This window comes from Monocercomonoides exilis (assembly GCF_001643675.1).
Source record: "Monocercomonoides exilis strain PA203 chromosome Unknown scaffold33-1116896, whole genome shotgun sequence".
NCBI classification, from domain to species: domain Eukaryota; phylum Preaxostyla; order Oxymonadida; family Polymastigidae; genus Monocercomonoides; species Monocercomonoides exilis.
Window position 1 is genome coordinate 273,790 of NW_027150578.1, and position 19,466 is coordinate 293,255.

The window sequence follows — 19,466 nt, forward strand, 5'->3', positions numbered from 1 at the left end:
TGCGCCAAAGTGACAAAAGCTGGTTTGGAAGCATTTTCTTATTTGTTTCTGTTCAGCAATACATTTATTCAAATTCTATCACATTTAATAAAAACAGTTCTATTTTGTTTAATTTCAATGTAACATCAGAGTCATCTGTTTAAATGGAGTTCCATTTGACTTGAATCGAAAGCTGGTGAAATACCTCTTTAAACATTCTGTGAAAGTTGTAGCTGAGAAAGACTTGATGCCTAATAACGATAGGAGATAGATTGTCGAACGTTTACTACATGCCATAAGTGCTGCTTTAGCTGTTTTTACAGCCAAAAGGGACAGTGACATGAGAAAAGTGATCAGATGGACAATATTTTACCTTTGGACATTTTTTGCGAGATAAACCGAGGAAAATGAGCTGGCATAGCAAAAATAACTATGGCGTCACCGATAAAGTTGGAGCTGTACAAAATTATTCTTGAGATTCCGAAACTTGCATCGCTTCTTCACTTGTTACAGTGTATGAGGCTTGCTGGTGACTGCCACAATAACCATTTCCAGAGACTATCACAAAGTCAATTGCATCAGATATGGTGAGCATGGCAGCGCCATTAGGAAAGCGTTGGATGAATTCTCTCTTGAGGTTGATGAGAGAAGGTCGATTGCTTTCTGTGCGCGAAATGCATTCTTTTGCGATGCTTGAAAAAGACGAAGCGCTTGCTGTATCGACATTTGGCCTTTCTCCGTTGACTATCTTCTGCCCCGCCACCTCGGCTTCGTATTCTCCAAAAGGGATCTGGAGCGCCAGGCACTCCCACAACATCATCCCAATTGAGAATGCCACTGACTCCTTTGTTGCATCCATCTTCTTGTTGATCAACAATTCTGGTGCCTTCCATCTCAAACACTCTTTCTTGTAATCATCCTCATCCTCAAATGCAGATGAGGGAAGAGAGTCATCATCATCATCACTTGCAGAAGTCACAACAGTTGATGATGAGATGGATGATGATGAATCATCAGACAATAAGTCAGAGTGCAATGCAATGCAGATAACCATATGTTCGGAGAATAGCACGATGTGAGGACTCAGATTGGCAAGTGACTGAAGTGGGTTTTCCATTTCATCAAACGAGTGGAGCGCGAGATTAGCCACCCAGAACAGGATTTGTGCAGCCGTCTGCTCCCTCTCCTTCAATGAACCTATTGGCATTTCCTTTGTCTTATTCCTTCCATGAAGCAGCATGAACATCGAATCTCTCAAATCCACAATCAGCTTCTCATGAGGGGATGAGCAGACCATTGCATCCACCAGATTCGACATCGATGAGGTGGTTGGACACAGATCTTCACCTCGAACAAATGTTGATTCTGTATCTGAAGTGTGTGTGGTTGAAGTGGATGAGATGGATGGTGATGGAGTCCGCTTTCTTGAAATATCATCTTCATCTTCTTCCAACTTTTCTAATGCCCAATCAGGAATCTTATCTGAATCGCGCCCAAGGATATATTCAGTTGATCCACTCTCAGATAGAAGATGCTCTGACGACTCTGAATGTCCCAAGCTTTTCTCATACACCCTCTTCTTAATCCTCTCTTCATTCTTCTTCTCAGCCTCCCTCTCAGCCCTCCTCCACTGCTCCTCAGGCGACATCTCCATCGTCACCATCTCAATCAGTTTCGGATCTTTCCTCACTGTGTCTTCAACAATCACTTCCAACTCTTCTGTTCTTCTTTTTTGCTTTTTCCATCGAACTACAAACACGATAAATCCGATGAAGACAATGAGAAAGAGAACAACAAACACTATAAGAATTATTGTTGACAAGGATGTAGATTTACTGCTTTGATATTGGGATAATGCATCATTAGAATCGCTTTTTCCTTGATCAGTTTTATTTTTCAGAACAATGCTTGATGTTGATGATGGGTTTTGCGGATTGCTGAATAATATTGCAACTGATACTTCAGTGCTTTGTGGAGTCGAAAAAATCAAAGAGGCAGAAATTGTTGTATGTATTTCTGTTTCATTTAAAAATTCGTTTGAATGGAGTGGAAATGTTTCGAGTTTGTGGAGGGACCCTTCAGTCAAATCGAGCTGAATTTGCAGGTCACATGGAAGGAGCAAGCTTCCAGTGAGATTCAAAATAAGATTATTATTTTGTTGGTATGTATTGGCAGAATGCAGCTTAGGTACAAAGAAAGGAGAAGCCCTTTCCAAAGCAACTCCACCAAATGTACAGCCATTATTTGAAATCCACAATGATGTATTTGGTAAAAAGCCGTCTCCTCCTTTAAGGCTCGCAATATTCAATAATGAGTCATCTGTGCAGATTATATTTCGATGTACGGATGGAAATTCATCAATAGTTGGGTTATTGTTGGAGAATTTTCCATCATGAATTGAAACAATTGCCGAAGAAACATCAATGCCTCCTTTGGATGAATTGGTAATTGTTGTGTCTTTAAGCAATGCCGAACAATTGCGAAGAGATAAAAGCGAACCGTTCCAAAAACAAATATCTCCAGATTCAACGTTTGTTCTGTTGGATTCGTTTTCACGAATTATATACCCATCGAATAAACACAGTTCGAGATCAATATTTGAACATGAACACACACATATACTGCTTCCATTTTCTAAAGGTGAACAAATATCGGAAAATGAACAGTTGACAAAAGATATTGGCTGTGCCATCGATTGAGCAGACACAATGGAGGATCCTTGTTGAGATTGATTGCATCTAATGAATGTTGAAGAAATCAACGATATTGCGAAAGTTTGCTTTGATATGCTTTGTTCTGGAGCATCTGTTTGCGTAAAACTAATGAGATGTCCATCAGAAATTTCAACGTCAGATGCAAGTATCTCTCTAAGGGTGATAGATGAGTTATCAATAATGATTGTGATAAGATCAGAGTGGGACTTAACTTGAGACAATTGAAGTCTCGAAATCGTAAGATTGCCTTTATCGCATTCGATGAGACACTTAACGTTGAGATGTTCATAGGTACAGTTTTCGAGAGTGCAGCTCATAAAGTTGTTGAAAATGATGCAAGGAACAAAGCTGATGTTTTGATTATTATTCGATGAAAACAGACAATTTTGGAGATGAATGGATCCAGAAGTTATTTTGAAGAGATTAACATGCTCACCAAAGAAGTTATCGGAGAATGAAAGCAATATTGAATGTATTTCGACACTTCCATAGGAATCAATAACACTACTACGAGTCTGTTCAATCAAGTTTATGCATGAGATAGTTGCTAGTGCTCGATCTTTTGATCTCAGTGCAACATCATGAAGATCAATCTCTTGTTCAATAGATGTTACAAGATCTATAACAACAGTTGAGAAATCACCAATTACAAGATGACCAAGAGCATACCCAACAGTTTGGCAAGGAAGATGCGAGAATCCGCACTTTTTGTTGTTGATCCCATTTTTACCTGATGCTTGTGAGACATGGATTACCGAAGCCTGGAAAATGGTGATCAATTCTATCAAGTCAATGGAATTATTTCTTTGCTTATCTATTCCGTATATCGCGTTGATACGATTGAAGTAACCGTCTCGAAGGTCAAAGACAAATTGGGATTCATTGATCTGGCGAGATATGTTAAAGCACCTCACAAACACGTCTCTTGCAGTTTTTGCGACGTTTGAGTCGAAGCGGATTGCTTGAAGCAAGAAGTTAAGATCGCCCACTAGCTCAGATGAAAGGAATAAACCTCCTCCTGCACCTTCTGTTGCAGAACAGCTACACATTATTACAGAAGAATTTTGCATTTTCATGCTTCCACTTCCAACAATTGGAAAAAGCATCAATCCACCAGCCAAAGAGTCCAAAGCACGGCAAGATTCGAAAGTTGAACCGTTGATAGTCAACGTTGAATCTATTTGATCAGAGCAACAAAACAAGCTGGGATTATTGTCAAAGCTGACAGCTGAATAAAATTCACATTCACTGACGCAGAGATAAGTTAGCGTGTTGGAATTGAGTGATTCTACTTTTTGATGAACTGTAAACAAGCTTTCTGTTTGTATGGATGCTGTCGAAGCAAGCAATTTTTCGAATGTGCAATCACATCCTTCAAAGATTAAAAAAGTTGGGCAAGTTGTGAAGATTTGAGAAAACGAAAGTGTGCTGATAACAATCTTTCCACCTTGAACATTGAGAAAGGAATAATCGCCAGGAGAGTGTTGGGTGTGCATTGATTGAAGGGAGCAATTAATCAGAGTCGTGTTTCCATCGACGCATATAATTAATGCATATCCATTGTTGGAGAAATCTGTACCAACTGAAAAAGCAATATTTTGTATCGACAGGGAATGCGAATTGGTGAGTGAAATAGAAGAAAATGACTGTTCGAATATATTCAAGAAATTCAAAGTTGCCTGAGATTGTTCTTCTCCGCTTTGTGAACTTTGGATCGTATAATTTGACAAATCGAAAGAATCGCTTAGGAAAGATGAATGATGAATGAATATCGACTTTGATAGGGATTCATCATTTGTCTGAGACCATCCCTTTCTGAATGAAAAGCATGGGTCATCAGGCGCTCCACATCTCATAATATCGAATCCATAAAATGAAACAAATATAGAGGAGCTTGTATATTTTACCAAAAATCTCAGCAGATTTGCACAGGTGAATTTTTGATCGTTTCCAATAAAAAGGTTTGGATCTTGATCTGATTTGTCATAAGAAAAAGAGAATGTTTCACTTGTGACAATGGAATTAAGATCCGGACTTTCAATGAACATATTTTTACCAATAAAAGCTGAGTTGTTCAAAAAGATAACATTAAGGAGTCTAAAGGATTGAGATTGAAGAGATTTTGAGGAATCAAGGAATATAAATCCTCCTCTTCCAACTTCAACGGAACAGGAGCATATTTTGCATTCAGAGTTATTTAGTGTGAATGACTGGTTAGCTCCAGTCTGGATACGAAATACTCCTCCTTGTGGGCTTTCATTTGAATAAAGTTCCGTAAAGTTGCATGCTTCTAATGTTACATCAGAATTCAAATCAAATGGGACGAAATGGAAAGAGAAGTGCTGAACAATGCAGCCTATCAGTTCCACTCGACCTTGTGATGAAGAAATCAAGGAGTATCCAAGTAACTTGGTTGAATTACATTCAAACGAGCAATTTTTAAGAGTTAGCCGACTTGAGGAACGAAGAAGAGAAGTGGCGTTGCTTGAAAATTGTGCTGGAACAACAAACTTCGTAACGTCAAAAAGAACATTATCAGAACAGTGGAGTACGGCTTGCGAAGTATCACTACCGAGAGATTCATATACTGTCAAGATATAAGACACATTCTGATAGGTTGAAACAACAGCAATATTTTTTAGTTGATAAGATTCTTGGATGAATGTCGAAGTTGATATTGATAATTGTCTTTCTTGCGTTTCAGGATCTAAGTTCCTGAATCCAGCCCAAAATGATTTGCATGGATGATTCTGTTTGCCACAGCCAATCGCATCAAATCCACTTTGTGCAATTTTGATTGTGGAACTCTGGAAGCGAATTAGAAATAAAAATAGATCGACGTATTGTTCATTGAAGAATGAATAGTCGGTACCTTCCATGCTTGCAGTTGGTGCTCCATCAGAGTTGAACAAAGAAAACAGGAAATGTGATTGAGTTACACAAGAATTCAAGCATTTACAGAGAAGGAACAGATCTTTCCCGAATGCTGCTTTGTTTTCGGAGAACTTAACTTGTGATATCTGATAATCTGCCAAAGAATCATTGGATAGGTGGAGGAGCATTCCTCCTCCTTTTCCTTGACTTCTATTGGTTTCGCATCTAACAAAAGAGGTTCCATCAAACCTTAGCTTACAGGACTCGCTCATTAAACAGTTAATGGCACATCCGTCGCTTGATAAAGAGATACAATCTTCAATCATACATGAATCTGAAAGTTCCACAGCTGCGCAATTGCAAGCGCGAATGATACTTCCGTGATTCATCTTGCATCTCTGAAATGAAGATTGTTTTATTGATGCGTTTGCATTATTATTGAATGCAACAAGGCCGACATGATCAGATGAACAAACAGAGATGTTGCAATGCTCTAAAATACAAGATCCTCCATCAATTGAACATATTCCCGCATTTACAGAAAAGTTTAAACCTTCCACGGATACCTCATCAAGCTGGATGATTCCTCTTCCTCCGGAAATTATCCACAAATGAGCTTGTGTTTGTTCCTGAGTAGAAGATACAATGTCAATTGCTTTCATTGACAGAATGCCAACAAAAGCTTTGATGAGTTCTTTATTGTTAAACAAAGCTGGAAGAGAAATTGTTAATTTACTGAAAGTTAGTGAAGTTGAGCGATTTCCATTTGTGAGTTCGAAATGAGCATCAGATTCAATGAGTAATATTGAGCTTTTGCTCTTTCCATCTATTGAAAGTGATTTATCTCTGCGATTTATTGTTCCTTGAGCGGTCGCAGAAAATAGAATAAGAATGACGCTTTGAATTTCTGTCATTTTGGAGAAGCCAATATCTAAAGAAGTGCATGGATGGGTCTCATTTCCACAGTTGGAGGGATCGACGCCTTGTCCTTCATCGACAAACATAGTCTCCCTTGATGAAGAAAACAAATATTTTTTCATTGTTTCTCCTTTTGATAAAATATCCAAGCTGTTGCAAACCCATAGATCCGCATCATCCATTTCTTCTGAAAATGAGGAGGTGAAGAGTGCACTTTTCACCACATTTCTTGGAGATGGACATGCGAGATAAAAATGTTTCCCATATTCTGCTTTGTTCTGAGAGAAAGCCACGCGCTTCATGGAATATTGTACACTTTCTTCTGAAAAGGAGGCATAAATTCCACCACCGCAGCTGTTTTCACCGCACACAGTGCTTAGCTTAACTGTGCTTGAGTCAAAAGCAAATCTTCCAGATTTCTCCACTGAAACACTCAAGCTACCGCCTTTCATATTCTCTTGTGTGATTGCACATCCATCAAATGATGTGTTGCTCACGGTTAGTTCGTGACCGTCACGAACGGAAGCGGAGATGACGCCTCCAAATCCAGAAATTCGCTCAATTCGCTTGAAATTAGAACTCTTAACAGAGAATAAATTAACATCCGTTGCAGATACAAGGGCGCATAATTCTTGTGTGCAGAAGTTTGAAGTCATATTTTCAATGGTCAAAGTTTCAGTATCGAGTACATAAATAAGCCCATTAATGCTCTGTGAGTAAGTGGAAATAATCGATATGTTCACAAAGTTACATTTCACAGCATCCAAACTGTTTCCAATCGCAACAATCAAAGGTACTGGGCCATATGATGAATCGGAGACTGAAAATCGTGTACACGTTAGTGTTCCTCTTTTTACGTGCACAAATGAGTAAGCATATTTCAAGCCTTCTGGTAAGGGAGCTGCAGCTGTTCTGAAATCCTGAAAGGATAACGTACTGCCTGAACATTCAAATAATGTTGTTCTTTCGGTTAGCAAAGGTGGTGCAGAAAGTGTTATTCCCCAAAACGTCACATCTGTTTGCGTTTCAATGAGTCCATCACCTTCTCCTGAGCCACCGTTTTGAACATTGATCTGTGTTCCTATTTGTTCAACAGCAATTGTTGTATTAGTCTTATTCAAGCATATCCTGTCAAGGAAGACAAAATGTTGAGAAAGCTGAATTGTTGCATTGATTCCATCGAACAGCCTGATTGCAGCAAGAATTGAGCAGCACGGATAATCGGAAAATCCGCAAAGAGAATAATCCGATCCTTCTGGACCAACATACGCAGGAGGAGAAAATACTCGAAAGAACAATACCAATGGAATGACTTGGTTTGAACTATCTTTCTCGTTTCCACTCAATTGGTTGAGATCAGGGTGATCATAAGCTGATGAGTTGAAAGAGAAATCAAATTTGGTGAAAGATGTTACATCTTTAAGGGATTTCACATTTAGAAAGATGTTTTTTCCCTTTGATGCATTGCAGGAATTGAATAAAAGGTTTGAAAAATAAAAATCTGTTCCACCATCATTTATGCCCAAATAAATGCCTCCACCAAACCCTCCTTTTCCTTCCAATTCGTAAGAACAGCATTCAGTGAATGAGGTTTGGAGAGAACTTGCATTACCTATTACGAGATAACCACTGTAATCCATTTCAATGTAGAGCCCTCCTCCATGTGCAGCAGTGCAGCTACATTGATTAAAACAACCTCCGTTGATTATAAGACTTTTCCCATTTTTGACAGTGCATTGTAGAACTCCACCGTGAAACGAATTTCTTGTTGCGGATGTAAAGTTTGAGTCCTGAAATACTATTTTTTGAGATTGTTGAAAATACACAACAGCACAATCCTCATTTTCAAGTGACAAAGAGAATGAACAGTTCGTCAGGTTGAGTTCGTCTTTGGACGAAGATAAGCAAATTATGCCATTTGTTGCAGAGGTTGAAGTGCTCGTCAGCGTCACAAAGGAGAAAGTTATTACAGATCCCGAGCTGGAGAGGATATTTTTATTTTGGGATATAATATTACTTATCTGGACTATATTTAACAGATGAGAACCAAAACATGCTGAAAACAAATGATAAGCAAGAGATGAAGCACTCTGTAGAGGATTAAATGAGCAGCAGTTTATAACAAGCTCTCCAGGATTTGAGTGAGAGAAAAGTGAAGGAGACGTGAATATTGAAGATGGAAGATTAAAAAGAATGCAATTGAAAATAGTCATGAAAGGTTCTATTCCCTTTGTACATAACAAACCAGCTTCATCTGATTCACTACCAACCACAGTTATGTTTGAGCAAGATTCTAATCCACTGACATTATAACAGTGTGTACTATCGAGAGCAACAAACTCAGAAAGAATAAATTGCTCAGAAAGAATGATTGATTTTTTGAAAGATTTTAGCTTGTTAAAGGAGTAAGTTAGAGATCTACAAGGATACTGAACAATTCCACAGGGTGCAACGTCCAAACCTGATGAAGCAATAGAAACAGTAGATCCAATGCTAGCAAAAAAATAAACGAGTGGAATGGCATTTGTTACGTCACTTCCATCAAACCCTTTTGCTGAGTCAATTGAATCAAGAGAAGCATTTTTCAAAAAAGGCATGCTCGTTTCTGTTGTGGTTGCAGTGAGATTTGGCGAAGAAACAAAAATATCTCTACCAAAATGGGCATTATTTGGACAAGAAGAAGAGAATGCAGGAGAAGATACAACAAACAAAGAATTGCTGTGTCGAAGCTCAAGGAATAAGCCACCACCAAAGCCAAGAGTTGGAGATCCAGTTGGTGCAGAACAACAAGAAAATGAGCATGATTCGATTTTAGTGTTGCAGCAATTACCAAATTTCATAAACATAGCACCACCACAACTTTTGCTTGCAAGAACATTGCATCCAACAAATGAACAGTTCCAAATATCGACAGATTTTTCTCTTTCCGTTTCTTCAATTATGGACAAACAGCTTCCGTTTGATAGGGTAGAATTTAAACCAGAAAAGGTCGTATTCCTGAGGTTGAGTTCAGCTCCTTCAGTAACCGTCACAAAAGCACAACTCACAGAAGTGTTAGAATTAATTGTAGAGTTCAACACTGAGGCAACTCCAAAGAGATCGACTTTGATAATACCATCTGCGTGCAAGCTACTTAAACCGTTGCATGCGAGTCCTTCTGCAATTATGCATGAACTTTCTCTTGAAATACAAATAGCCGGAGACGAAGAAAACTGGATTGCAGTGAGCCAGACTGATTGCAACTTTAATACCCCTCCAACGACATTTATCAAAGATATTTGTAAAGAAAAAGTTGAATGAGAAGTGAAAGAACAGCTTAAAAGATTCATCACATCTCCGTTGCATGTGAAAAGGCTTGTTCGAACTGCAGCTGCAAGTGAATTTGTCAAAGAAAAGGATGCATTAATTAATGAACCTTTTGCAGAGGATGTAATTAATCCATTGTCTTGATAGTTGTCAAAGAGCACAACATTTATGCATGAACCATTTGAGAGGCATTTCACATCCCATTGCTGGGAATCCATAAGAAGGGTATCTTTCCAAGTGAATCCCTCAACAGCAACGATACTAATTTTTCCTATCGGAAATCTCTTTGTGATTGCATACTTGAGAGAAGAGCAAGGATACTCTTGAAATCCACAATGGGAAAAATCTTTACTATTTTCGCTTGCAACAAATGCGGTGGATGGAAGAGGATCCACAAAAAATAGATAAAGAGGAATAAGGAACAATGAATCTCCACCTTCAAAACCCACCATATCATCTTTATTCATTTCTAATGAATCAAATTTGAATGTTTGAGCATTCACAATCGCAAAAAGATAATCAGCTTCAACAAAAATGTTATTTCCTTTCCATGATGTGCAGTTACTGAATGATATATGATTGAATGAAAGTGAGTTGGCCAGTTTTGTTGTGCATAAATAGATTGCTCCACCTTTTCCTTTCTGATTTTGATCAGTGCTTACGCTGCAAGATGAAAAAGATGTTGCCGAAATGTTACCAATTGATAATTTGCTTCTCGAATTCATATTAACGTAAATTCCGCCTCCATTTCCGTTGGTGCATGAGCATTTGTGTAGAAAAACAGAATCAAGAACAAGTTCTTTGTCTTGTTCAAGCGTTATTTCCAGTACACTCCCATTTCCGCTAAATCGCGATATTGTAATAAAGTTAACATATTGCATATTTATTGCTGCAGAAGGAGATACAGAGATCAGAGAAGTAAAAGATTGCACATCAGAGATAATGCAAGAAATAAGATTTAAAGTTCCACTTTGAATACGAAACCATGAAGATTCAAATACTTTTTGCTGATCATCACTGGTGAATGAATGCATACTCACAGAAGTGAATGATGCAACTGCACTTGCTCCGCATATTGAAATCAATGAAGTTTCACTATTATTTGAGTCATGAATGATTGTGAGTTGCAAGAGCTTCAGAAATGCTTGTGAAAGGTCAAACAGAGCTGCATTATCCGAGGTCAGTGATTGTGTGTTAATAATGCTCGAGCTTATTGAATCCCCCTGAATAGTTGTTAAATTTCTGTGTAAATGGAATGAAAATGGATATAACTCTGTTTGCAACAAAGTGTACATTGCAGCAGTTGAATCTCCAAGCTGGATCTGAGCAATTTCCATGGAGACGCAAGGACTCTCTTGTGTAAATCCACATGGAGTTGTTGATTTTCCTGAGGATGAAATATAGATCTGAATGCACAATGGAAGTCAATTGTTGTACACATCACTATTAGCAGTTCCAGAGTAATAAACTCTGCCACTTTGAGTTGTTGAGAAAGAAAATGCAAAGGGGGTTGTTGAGAGAAGAGATCCCCCAAATGAGACATCGTGACCCAAACCATTTGCAACCTTATTCAAATGAAAAAAGCAATATGTAATTGTGGGATTACTATTCATCCACTCAGCAACATTATCGAATGTAATTGCTCCTCCAATATATGAAGAATTTGAAGAAAGCATTTGATTCCCTATGAGTTCGGTGTCTGTTATTAAAAGAGAAGGATACAAAGGTGGTCTTTCATGTATGATTAACGCTCCTTTATTCTGTTGTCCCTTGTTTCTGATGAAAGAGCAATGACGAAAAAGGGCAATACCTGTCTCTGGTATTTTTGAGGAGCGTGAATATATACCGCTCCCAGTGACTGATCTAATTGAGCATTGAACACATCTGATATTGATCCAGATATCGGTGTGAGTGAAATCAGCCGAACAAACTCCCCCTCCAGCAGATGCAGAACAGTTTGATATATTAACGTTTTTTGAAATTTGATCTCTATTAGAAATGAAAAAAAAAGCTCCACCATGCCCTGATTAGAAAGTTGTTGAACATGAATCGCTAATGCAATTCAATATGGAAACATTAAGAGAATTTTGTATGAATAATGCCCCTCCATAATAAGAATTGGATGTAACGTTTATCCATTCACACCACAAGAATAGGTGATCTCCACTTGAAAATGATCTATACAGCAAGGACTGTTTTTCTTCTTCTGTTCCAGCAAAATCAGTATTAAAAGAACGCGTGCATGATGTGAATGAGTTGTTTACTGAGTTAAACGAAGAATGCGGAATGTTAACAGAATGAACAATTCCACCATCAATTGCATTGTTAATAGAGTTAAATGAGCAAGATGATATCAATGTGTGGCAATAAGATTTCGGAATGGAAGCGCAAGAACTATGGAGCTTGGATGTCATGTTGAAAAAGATGCATTTATCAAGGAATATTCCGGAGTTATCTTGAACGCAGATAAAAGGTGCAGTACATGTGACAAATGAAGAAAACACAGAGAATGAAATAGCATGTGAGCTCGTGTCTATAGAAGTGGAACTTGGCAAAATGGAAACTGAAGATAGCAATTGAGGAAAACATTGCACAATTGAAGGTGAATGAATAGAAATATTGAAAAGGTTTGTTGAACTTGAGCTGAAACGTATGAGACTATGAGGTGATTGCGCATTTGCAAGAAAAGTTGTGGAGAGAATCTCGAGTGATGAAGATGAGTGTAAAAAGATGATATTCTTATTTTTCAACTGTTTTATACATACAAACTCCGCATGAAGCGAAGAATTACTTAAAAGAACATGAGTGGATATGATTGTGTTAAAATTCATTTTTGAGTTATTCTTGTCGAAATGAATGTTATTTTTTGATGATGCACAATCAAAGATGCAACAGCTTTGATTATATTCCTTTACATTTACACTGGCTAACATATGTTGAACTTCATTTCTATTTGTTAAAGCTTCAATGGTTGTTGTTTCATTGGATGAAAAGGGAAAGAAAAGAAGCAAGCAACTGATAAACATTAAAAATAAATAATGGTCGTATAATCAAAAATTAAATATGGCTTGAAAAAATGGTTATTATTTTCCAAGAAAAATTATCCAAAAATAGCGAAATGTTGATGATTAATTGTTGAAAAGTTATGAATAATATTATAACATGCCTTTTTTCTTTCAGAATTGCGGAAAACGAAAAAATTTTTATTATAAAATAAATTAAAATCATGAATTTTCTAATTGCCTTTGAAGCAACAGTTTTCAAATATTATTTTTAAAATCTTCAATTTTCTTTATTGTTTGTTTCAAAGGATAATTTAGTTAAAACAATTTGGCTGATCTTTTTTGAAATCATACTTTCGTTCGAGTTTTGATCAAAATTTTAATATCAATGGGATTTGAGTCAAAATTTGTTTTTCCAATCGCAATATCATAAACAATAAGTATTTTCAGTTTAAACTCAATTTTTCGAAATCCCATTGAGATTAAAATTTTGATCAAATCTCGTACGAAAGCATGATTTCAAAAAGGATCAGCAATATGGTTAATGAATTCGCAATGGAGCGAATCTACAAACGCAAGGAGCAGGTTTGCTCCTCAATAATGAGTATTAATCACGATTTATGGGTGGTTTAAGATCTAACTTCGCCAATACTCAAATCCAAAGTAGATCCAAATTGTCCGCAATAAAAGTGAAGCAACAGCCTGTAATAAAAATACAGAGACGGCGATGGAAAAGAATTAGATCTAGATTAGAAACTGGAAAGAGGAATAATTATTATTGAAGAATTTCCAGGAGCTGTTAATGTTAGACAACATCCGGAACAGAAGATAGTGCACAGCGGAAAGAGCCGAACAGAGAGCCGCGCATTTTCAAGAGATAATATTAATAACAAAAGCTGCAAAACAGAGTGAGATTATTATTTGAATTAAATAAGCGTTGTGCCACAAGACAATTTCAGAAACTGAAAACACGAGAAATCGTGAGATATTTAAACAAAATGAAGATATGATATTTTATAGACTTTGAAAAAGAATAAAACTACATTATATTTTGTTTATTTATTAGGAATTAGAACCGCGTATTGAAGCGAGATATGGTTAAGTTAAGAAATCACTTGAAACCTCAAGAATTAAAAAATGATAGATCCACAAATTACAGAGAGATTATTTTCGAGGAAGAACTAGTTTTCAATTGAAAGATAATTTAAAGGAGTGAAGCTGTGCATTGTCACAAGATTAAACCATAAAATGAAATTACAAAGTAATATTATAAACATATACAAAATAGAACTGATACAAGCAGACATTGCTGTGAGATACAAATCAAAACAAAGCCATCGAAAAAATGTGTGAATTTGTGAGGAAGAAAAGCCGCGATTTGCCGCGAGATATGGGAAAATTTAGAAATTTCAAGATATTACAAGAATTAAAGAAAATATATCCATATATTGCTAAGAGATTATAACAGAGAAAGAATCTCCTTTAATAAAGATATAAATAATTGAAATTAAGATATGCAGTACCAAGAGATTATTTCGAAGAATGATATAACATTAGAAAGAAAAATTTTTATGCATTCTTGAGTGTGAAAAGAGCCGTAAATTTCAGCGAGATAGGGATAAATATAGATTCTGCAAATACTGAAAGAAGATTACAAGGGAAAGGAACAGCGTAGTTCCATGTGATATGGATAAATGCATCATCAAAATAAATACAAATATATTTACAAGGATATTTGTGAAGATCAATACACATATTGCAGCGACATTTTAATACAAAGATAATTTAATTACAGTTGTTAAATAATTAAATCAAATTGAAGCTGAGCATATTCGAACGTAAATAATGAAGTATCAACCTCAGCTAAATAAAGTGATCATGAGAAAAAAGAAAGAACATAAATCCTCGCTTTGCCGCGAGACCTAGAGAAAAGAGAGAGGAGAGAGAGAAGAGAGAGCCGCGCTTTGCCGCGAGACCCAGAGAAAAGAGAGAGGAGAGAGAGAAGAGAGAGCCGCGCTTTGCCGCGAGACCTAGAGAAAAGAGAGAGGAGAGAGAGAAGAGAGAGCCGCGCTTTGCCGCGAGACCCAGAGAAAAGAGAGAGGAGAGAGAGAAGAGAGAGCCGCGCTTTGCCGCGAGACCCAGAGAAAAGAAAGAGGAGAGAGAGAAGAGAGAGCCGCGCTTTGCCGCGAGACCCAGAGAAAAGAGAGAGGAGAGAGAGAAGAGAGAGCCGCGCTTTGCCGCGAGACCTAGAGAAAAGAGAGAGGAGAGAGAGAAGAGAGAGCCGCGCTTTGCCGCGAGACCCAGAGAAAAGAGAGAGGAGAGAGAGAAGAGAGAGCCGCGCTTTGCCGCGAGACCCAGAGAAAAGAGAGAGGAGAGAGAGAAGAGAGAGCCGCGCTTTGCCGCGAGACCTAGAGAAAAGAGAGAGGAGAGAGAGAAGAGAGAGCCGCGCTTTGCCGCGAGACCCAGAGAAAAGAAAGAGGAGAGAGAGAAGAGAGAGCCGCGCTTTGCCGCGAGACCTAGAGAAAAGAGAGAGGAGAGAGAGAAGAGAGAGCCGCGCTTTGCCGCGAGACCTAGAGAAAAGAGAGAGGAGAGAGAGAAGAGAGAGCCGCGCTTTGCCGCGAGACCTAGAGAAAAGAGAGAGGAGAGAGAGAAGAGAGAGCCGCGCTTTGCCGCGAGATCATGATTTGATTAGAAGAATGAGGACCCGCGTATTGAAGCGAGATAGGGATAAGAAGAGAATCAACGAAGAACTGAATGAAGATTAGGGAAAAGATCCGCGCATAGCCGTGAGAAATAGATAAATGCAGCAACAAAATATCCACACATTTATATTTCAAGGATATTTGTGAAATAGATACACATATTACAGCGAGATATTAATAGAAGGATAATTCTATCACAACAAAATATATATTATTGAAATGAAGCTGCGCATATTCGAGAAAGAGTTACAAAGAATCAAACCGAGTTTGATCTAGAGAAATATGAGAAAAGAGAGAGAAGAGAGAACTACACTCAGCAGCTTGTTCATGAGATGAATGAGAGAAACCGCGTTCAATCGCGAGATCATGAGGGGAGATAGAGCAGAGAACCGCGCTTAGCCGAGAGATGATAATAGAGATAGAATGCTCAGAAAATCTATTGGCTTTTGCAAAGGATATATAGACAAGCTGTGTTGCGACACAAAATCAAAACTGAAAAGAAAAATATCATTGATAATAATTAGAAATGATACGATTCATTTTAAAGAAATTATCACAAATGTGATACCGCGAAATAGAATATGACTGAGAGACATAAGAGAACCGTGTATTATCGCGAGATTATAGTGGAGTGACAAATTGCTTAATATCGAAAGGGCTGGAAGGAGGAGAAAGCTGAGTTTGCTACGAGATAAGGATAGAGAAAGAAATTGAAAGAAATGGCGAATTGATAATGCAACAAGAAACAGCGCATAATCAAGAGATAGGTGCAGATATAGCTGCAGAGAAACTTTTCGAGAAAATTGAAGAGGTGAAATCCGCGAAGAATCGCGAGGAGAAGATGGAGCATGAGACCGCGGAAGACCGCGAGAGGAGGATACAGTAAGAAGCCGCATAGTGCGGGCGGTAATATATCAAAGAAGACTCCGCATATCTCAGCTAAAATGCTGATAGACACACCCAGCCGGACTTAGAAGAAACGGGACGATGCACTTAGAGTGAAGAAAGTCGCAGAGACATTTCAAACATTATCACAGAGAAGACTTGATTCAATTTCAGACCCGATTACTCCGGTGCACTGCAGAACTATTTAAAAACTTTCCTCTCTGAGAAGGAAGAGAGAGAAAGAAATGCAAGAAGATGAGATAGTGCAAGCCCATTTGTCCCTGAGAAACATCGGATTGACCTCTAAAGAGATGAGAAATGAGGACTTGAAGTAACCCCCAGGAGACGTTATGGGAGTTATAATCTAAGAGAAAATATTCCATGAAAGTTCCTCTTTTTAGCATGGCGAGAATACGTCGGAGCGAAGGACATAGGAGCAGCAATATTGAGAAATCAAAAGAGTGAGAGAGATACGTGAAGTGCGCTGCACAAATTTCAACAATTTTAGGACAGAGAAAGAATAGATGAAACAGACCCCTCACAGATAAAGATGCCAAATGGATTGTGGCCGAATTTATTGAAACTCTATCCAATACAAACGCTTTGAGTGGAGAGATAAACGGAGCTGAACGTGAAGCATTGGAGCCTTTTAACCTTTTCAAAGAAATGAAGACGAATGGGAAAGATATTGACTCAGCACCTAAAACTCACGTTAAAGATAAGCCGAGAAGGGGAAAACAATATAAATCAATGCAGTAATTTACAATTATAACAAAAGGGGGAAGACACCACATATAACTCAACAGACACGCAAGCACCACAGAGGAGAACCCCTATCCTCACAGAAATTTCGTAACGTTGGAGCCAGCTGAGCTGGAGAGATTGAAGGGAGTGCTCCATATTGAAAGACAATACAGCATTAAGGGAAGTGCAGATAAAGATAACGTAAAGGAAACTATAACAATCGATATTAACAAACATTCAAACGCACTCATCGATTCAGAAGAAACGCTCCAACATTGGTTTTATTTCACCAGGACAACCTTTTAAGTTGAACATGTGTGGTTAATATAAGAGAAGGTCAGCCTGCAAATATGCAGAGAATAAAAGAAGAGTTTGAAGCTATTCAAAAAGAGTATGAAATACACGATCCTTTGAGCGTGTTATCGATAAGACATAAAGTTATAATACACATATCAAGATGAAAAGGTTTAGATGGGAAAGCGAGAAATACGCACGCAAGAGGGGAGCCAGGGTCAAGAGTGGACCGAAAACTTGAAACATTTATCGAGTTCAAGATATGTGATGGATTTTGTTGACAATCGACTTTCAAGAACCCCCTCGTGGAGAAGAAGAAGAGTTGGATATAAGAAGAGGAAGGAAGGATATGTGAATCGAGAAAGCAAATTCAGAGATGAAAAATTGCACCAAATATATATATAAATAAATATCAGAAGCAGGGTGAGAAGAAGATATGACGAAGGAGAAAGCGGTCAAAGAAACGAGATTTATTGTTTAGAGAAGAGAGGAAGTTAAGGGAAATAATTTGGTCACAGAACTCCTCATCCAGACCACCCTCCCGTCGGAGAACACCCCTCATAATCCCCAGCAGCGGAAGCGAACTGACTGGAAGCAAACACACTGCCTAACAGAGAAAGAAGGGCACATACCGGAGGAAGCATGGAGTAAGATATCAAGGTTGGACGATAAAGAACTCAAGAGAAACGAATTCCCGGTCGAGAACGCCTCGGAAACACCCCAAGAAAGGGAGGGAGTAGAGACAGGAGCCGCACCTTCATCCGCAGGCTCTCCAAACATCCGCCGCACGGACGTGCTAGGCAGGAGGGTTTAAGATCATTATTGATAAATTTATAAATCGAAAATTTAATAAGAATAAAAATACAACAAAAGGGCTTTCAAGACTCATTATTGAGGAGCAAACCTGCTCCTTGCGTTTGTAGATTCGCTCCATTGCGAATTGATAAAAACGCAGTGAGACAGGTTTGCTCCGAGATAATAGGAATGCGGATGGAGAGACGATACGCGGCTGGGTGCGAAGGGGAGCCAGAAGTGTGTGGTGAGATGAATAGAAAAAAGTGCGAGATAGCAGAGGAAAGAGAAAGATCAACCGCCCGATGAGATGAGTGTGCACATAGAACCTGGACAGATCGAAGTGGAACGAAGAAACAGTTTTAGGCATAAACCTACTCCTTAAATTGTTGTTGAACATGTTGTTGAGAGAAGAATTAAATATTTAATATGCAGTGTGTGATGTTTTTGGGTTGCTCTGCTGATGCAGCAGAAGAACGGGAGGCAGAGCACATCACATGCAGTTTTCTTTTCCACGCCTTGCATAAGCGAGAGTGGTTTTTCTTTCTGCTCCGAACAGAACACTCGCCTCACCTGATCCCTGTACTGACTGCAGGAGAAAGCTCCGAGGGGCTATGTCCCCTGCCCTCTGGTCTTCGTGACCAAGGCGAAAAGGCGAAGAAGGTGGTGAAGTGAAGCGGACAATTCATAATACACTTTTTTATTGTTTGAATGTTTTTGTCAATGTTTTCATCTCGCCCTTTTTTCCACGTCGTATTTGGGAGGGCGAAGTTCTCACTTAAACCACCCATAAATCGTGATTAATACTCATTATCTCGGAGCAAACCTGTCTCACTGCGTTTTTATCAATAATTGCAAATCTTTCGAAAATACAGAAAAAAATGTGAGTTTCGTATAACATATAAAAAGACTGACAGTCAATAAATATAAATGGAAAGCAAATGAAACACACACACACACTGAAAAAAGAAAGAAAGAAAGAAAGAAAGAAAGAAAGAAAGAAAGAAAAAGAAAAAAGAAAAAGAAAAAGAAAAAGAAAAAGAAAAAGAAAAAGAAAAAGAAAAAGAAAAAGAAAAAAAAAGAAAATAAAAATACGTTTCCTGAAAAATAGACTTTGCAAGCGGAATTCACAAGATGTTATTGATGAAGATATATTTTTTGCTTTTCAACATCAATTCTATTGATTTTGACGACAAAACAATGAAAAGTTTAAAAAAAAGTTGTTATTTCGAAAAATCATCAAATAAATGTTAATT

General features: G+C 38.1%; 3 protein-coding genes across 3 annotated transcripts; 1 reads left to right on the forward strand and 2 right to left on the reverse strand.

The window, feature by feature from the left end:
- Positions 1–445: 445 nt before the first annotated feature.
- MONOS_8738 (uncharacterized protein) lies at positions 446–3,799 on the reverse strand (the record flags this gene model as incomplete). Its single annotated transcript, XM_067879173.1, has 1 exon — positions 446–3,799. One exon carries the CDS (start codon positions 3,797–3,799, stop codon positions 446–448), a length of 3,354 nt encoding a protein of 1,117 aa, XP_067724330.1.
- A 1,601-nt stretch (positions 3,800–5,400) lies between these two features.
- Positions 5,401–8,094, reverse strand: MONOS_8737 (uncharacterized protein; the record flags this gene model as incomplete). The annotated part of the gene is made up of 3 exons (XM_067879172.1): positions 5,401–5,500; positions 5,817–7,857; positions 8,031–8,094. The coding sequence occupies 3 exons, from the start codon at positions 8,092–8,094 to the stop codon at positions 5,401–5,403; spliced, it is 2,205 nt and encodes a 734-aa protein (XP_067724331.1).
- A 908-nt stretch (positions 8,095–9,002) lies between these two features.
- Positions 9,003–9,785, forward strand: MONOS_8736 (uncharacterized protein; the record flags this gene model as incomplete). The annotated part of the gene is made up of 1 exon (XM_067879171.1): positions 9,003–9,785. One exon carries the CDS (start codon positions 9,003–9,005, stop codon positions 9,783–9,785), a length of 783 nt encoding a protein of 260 aa, XP_067724332.1.
- Positions 9,786–19,466: the final 9,681 nt, after the last annotated feature.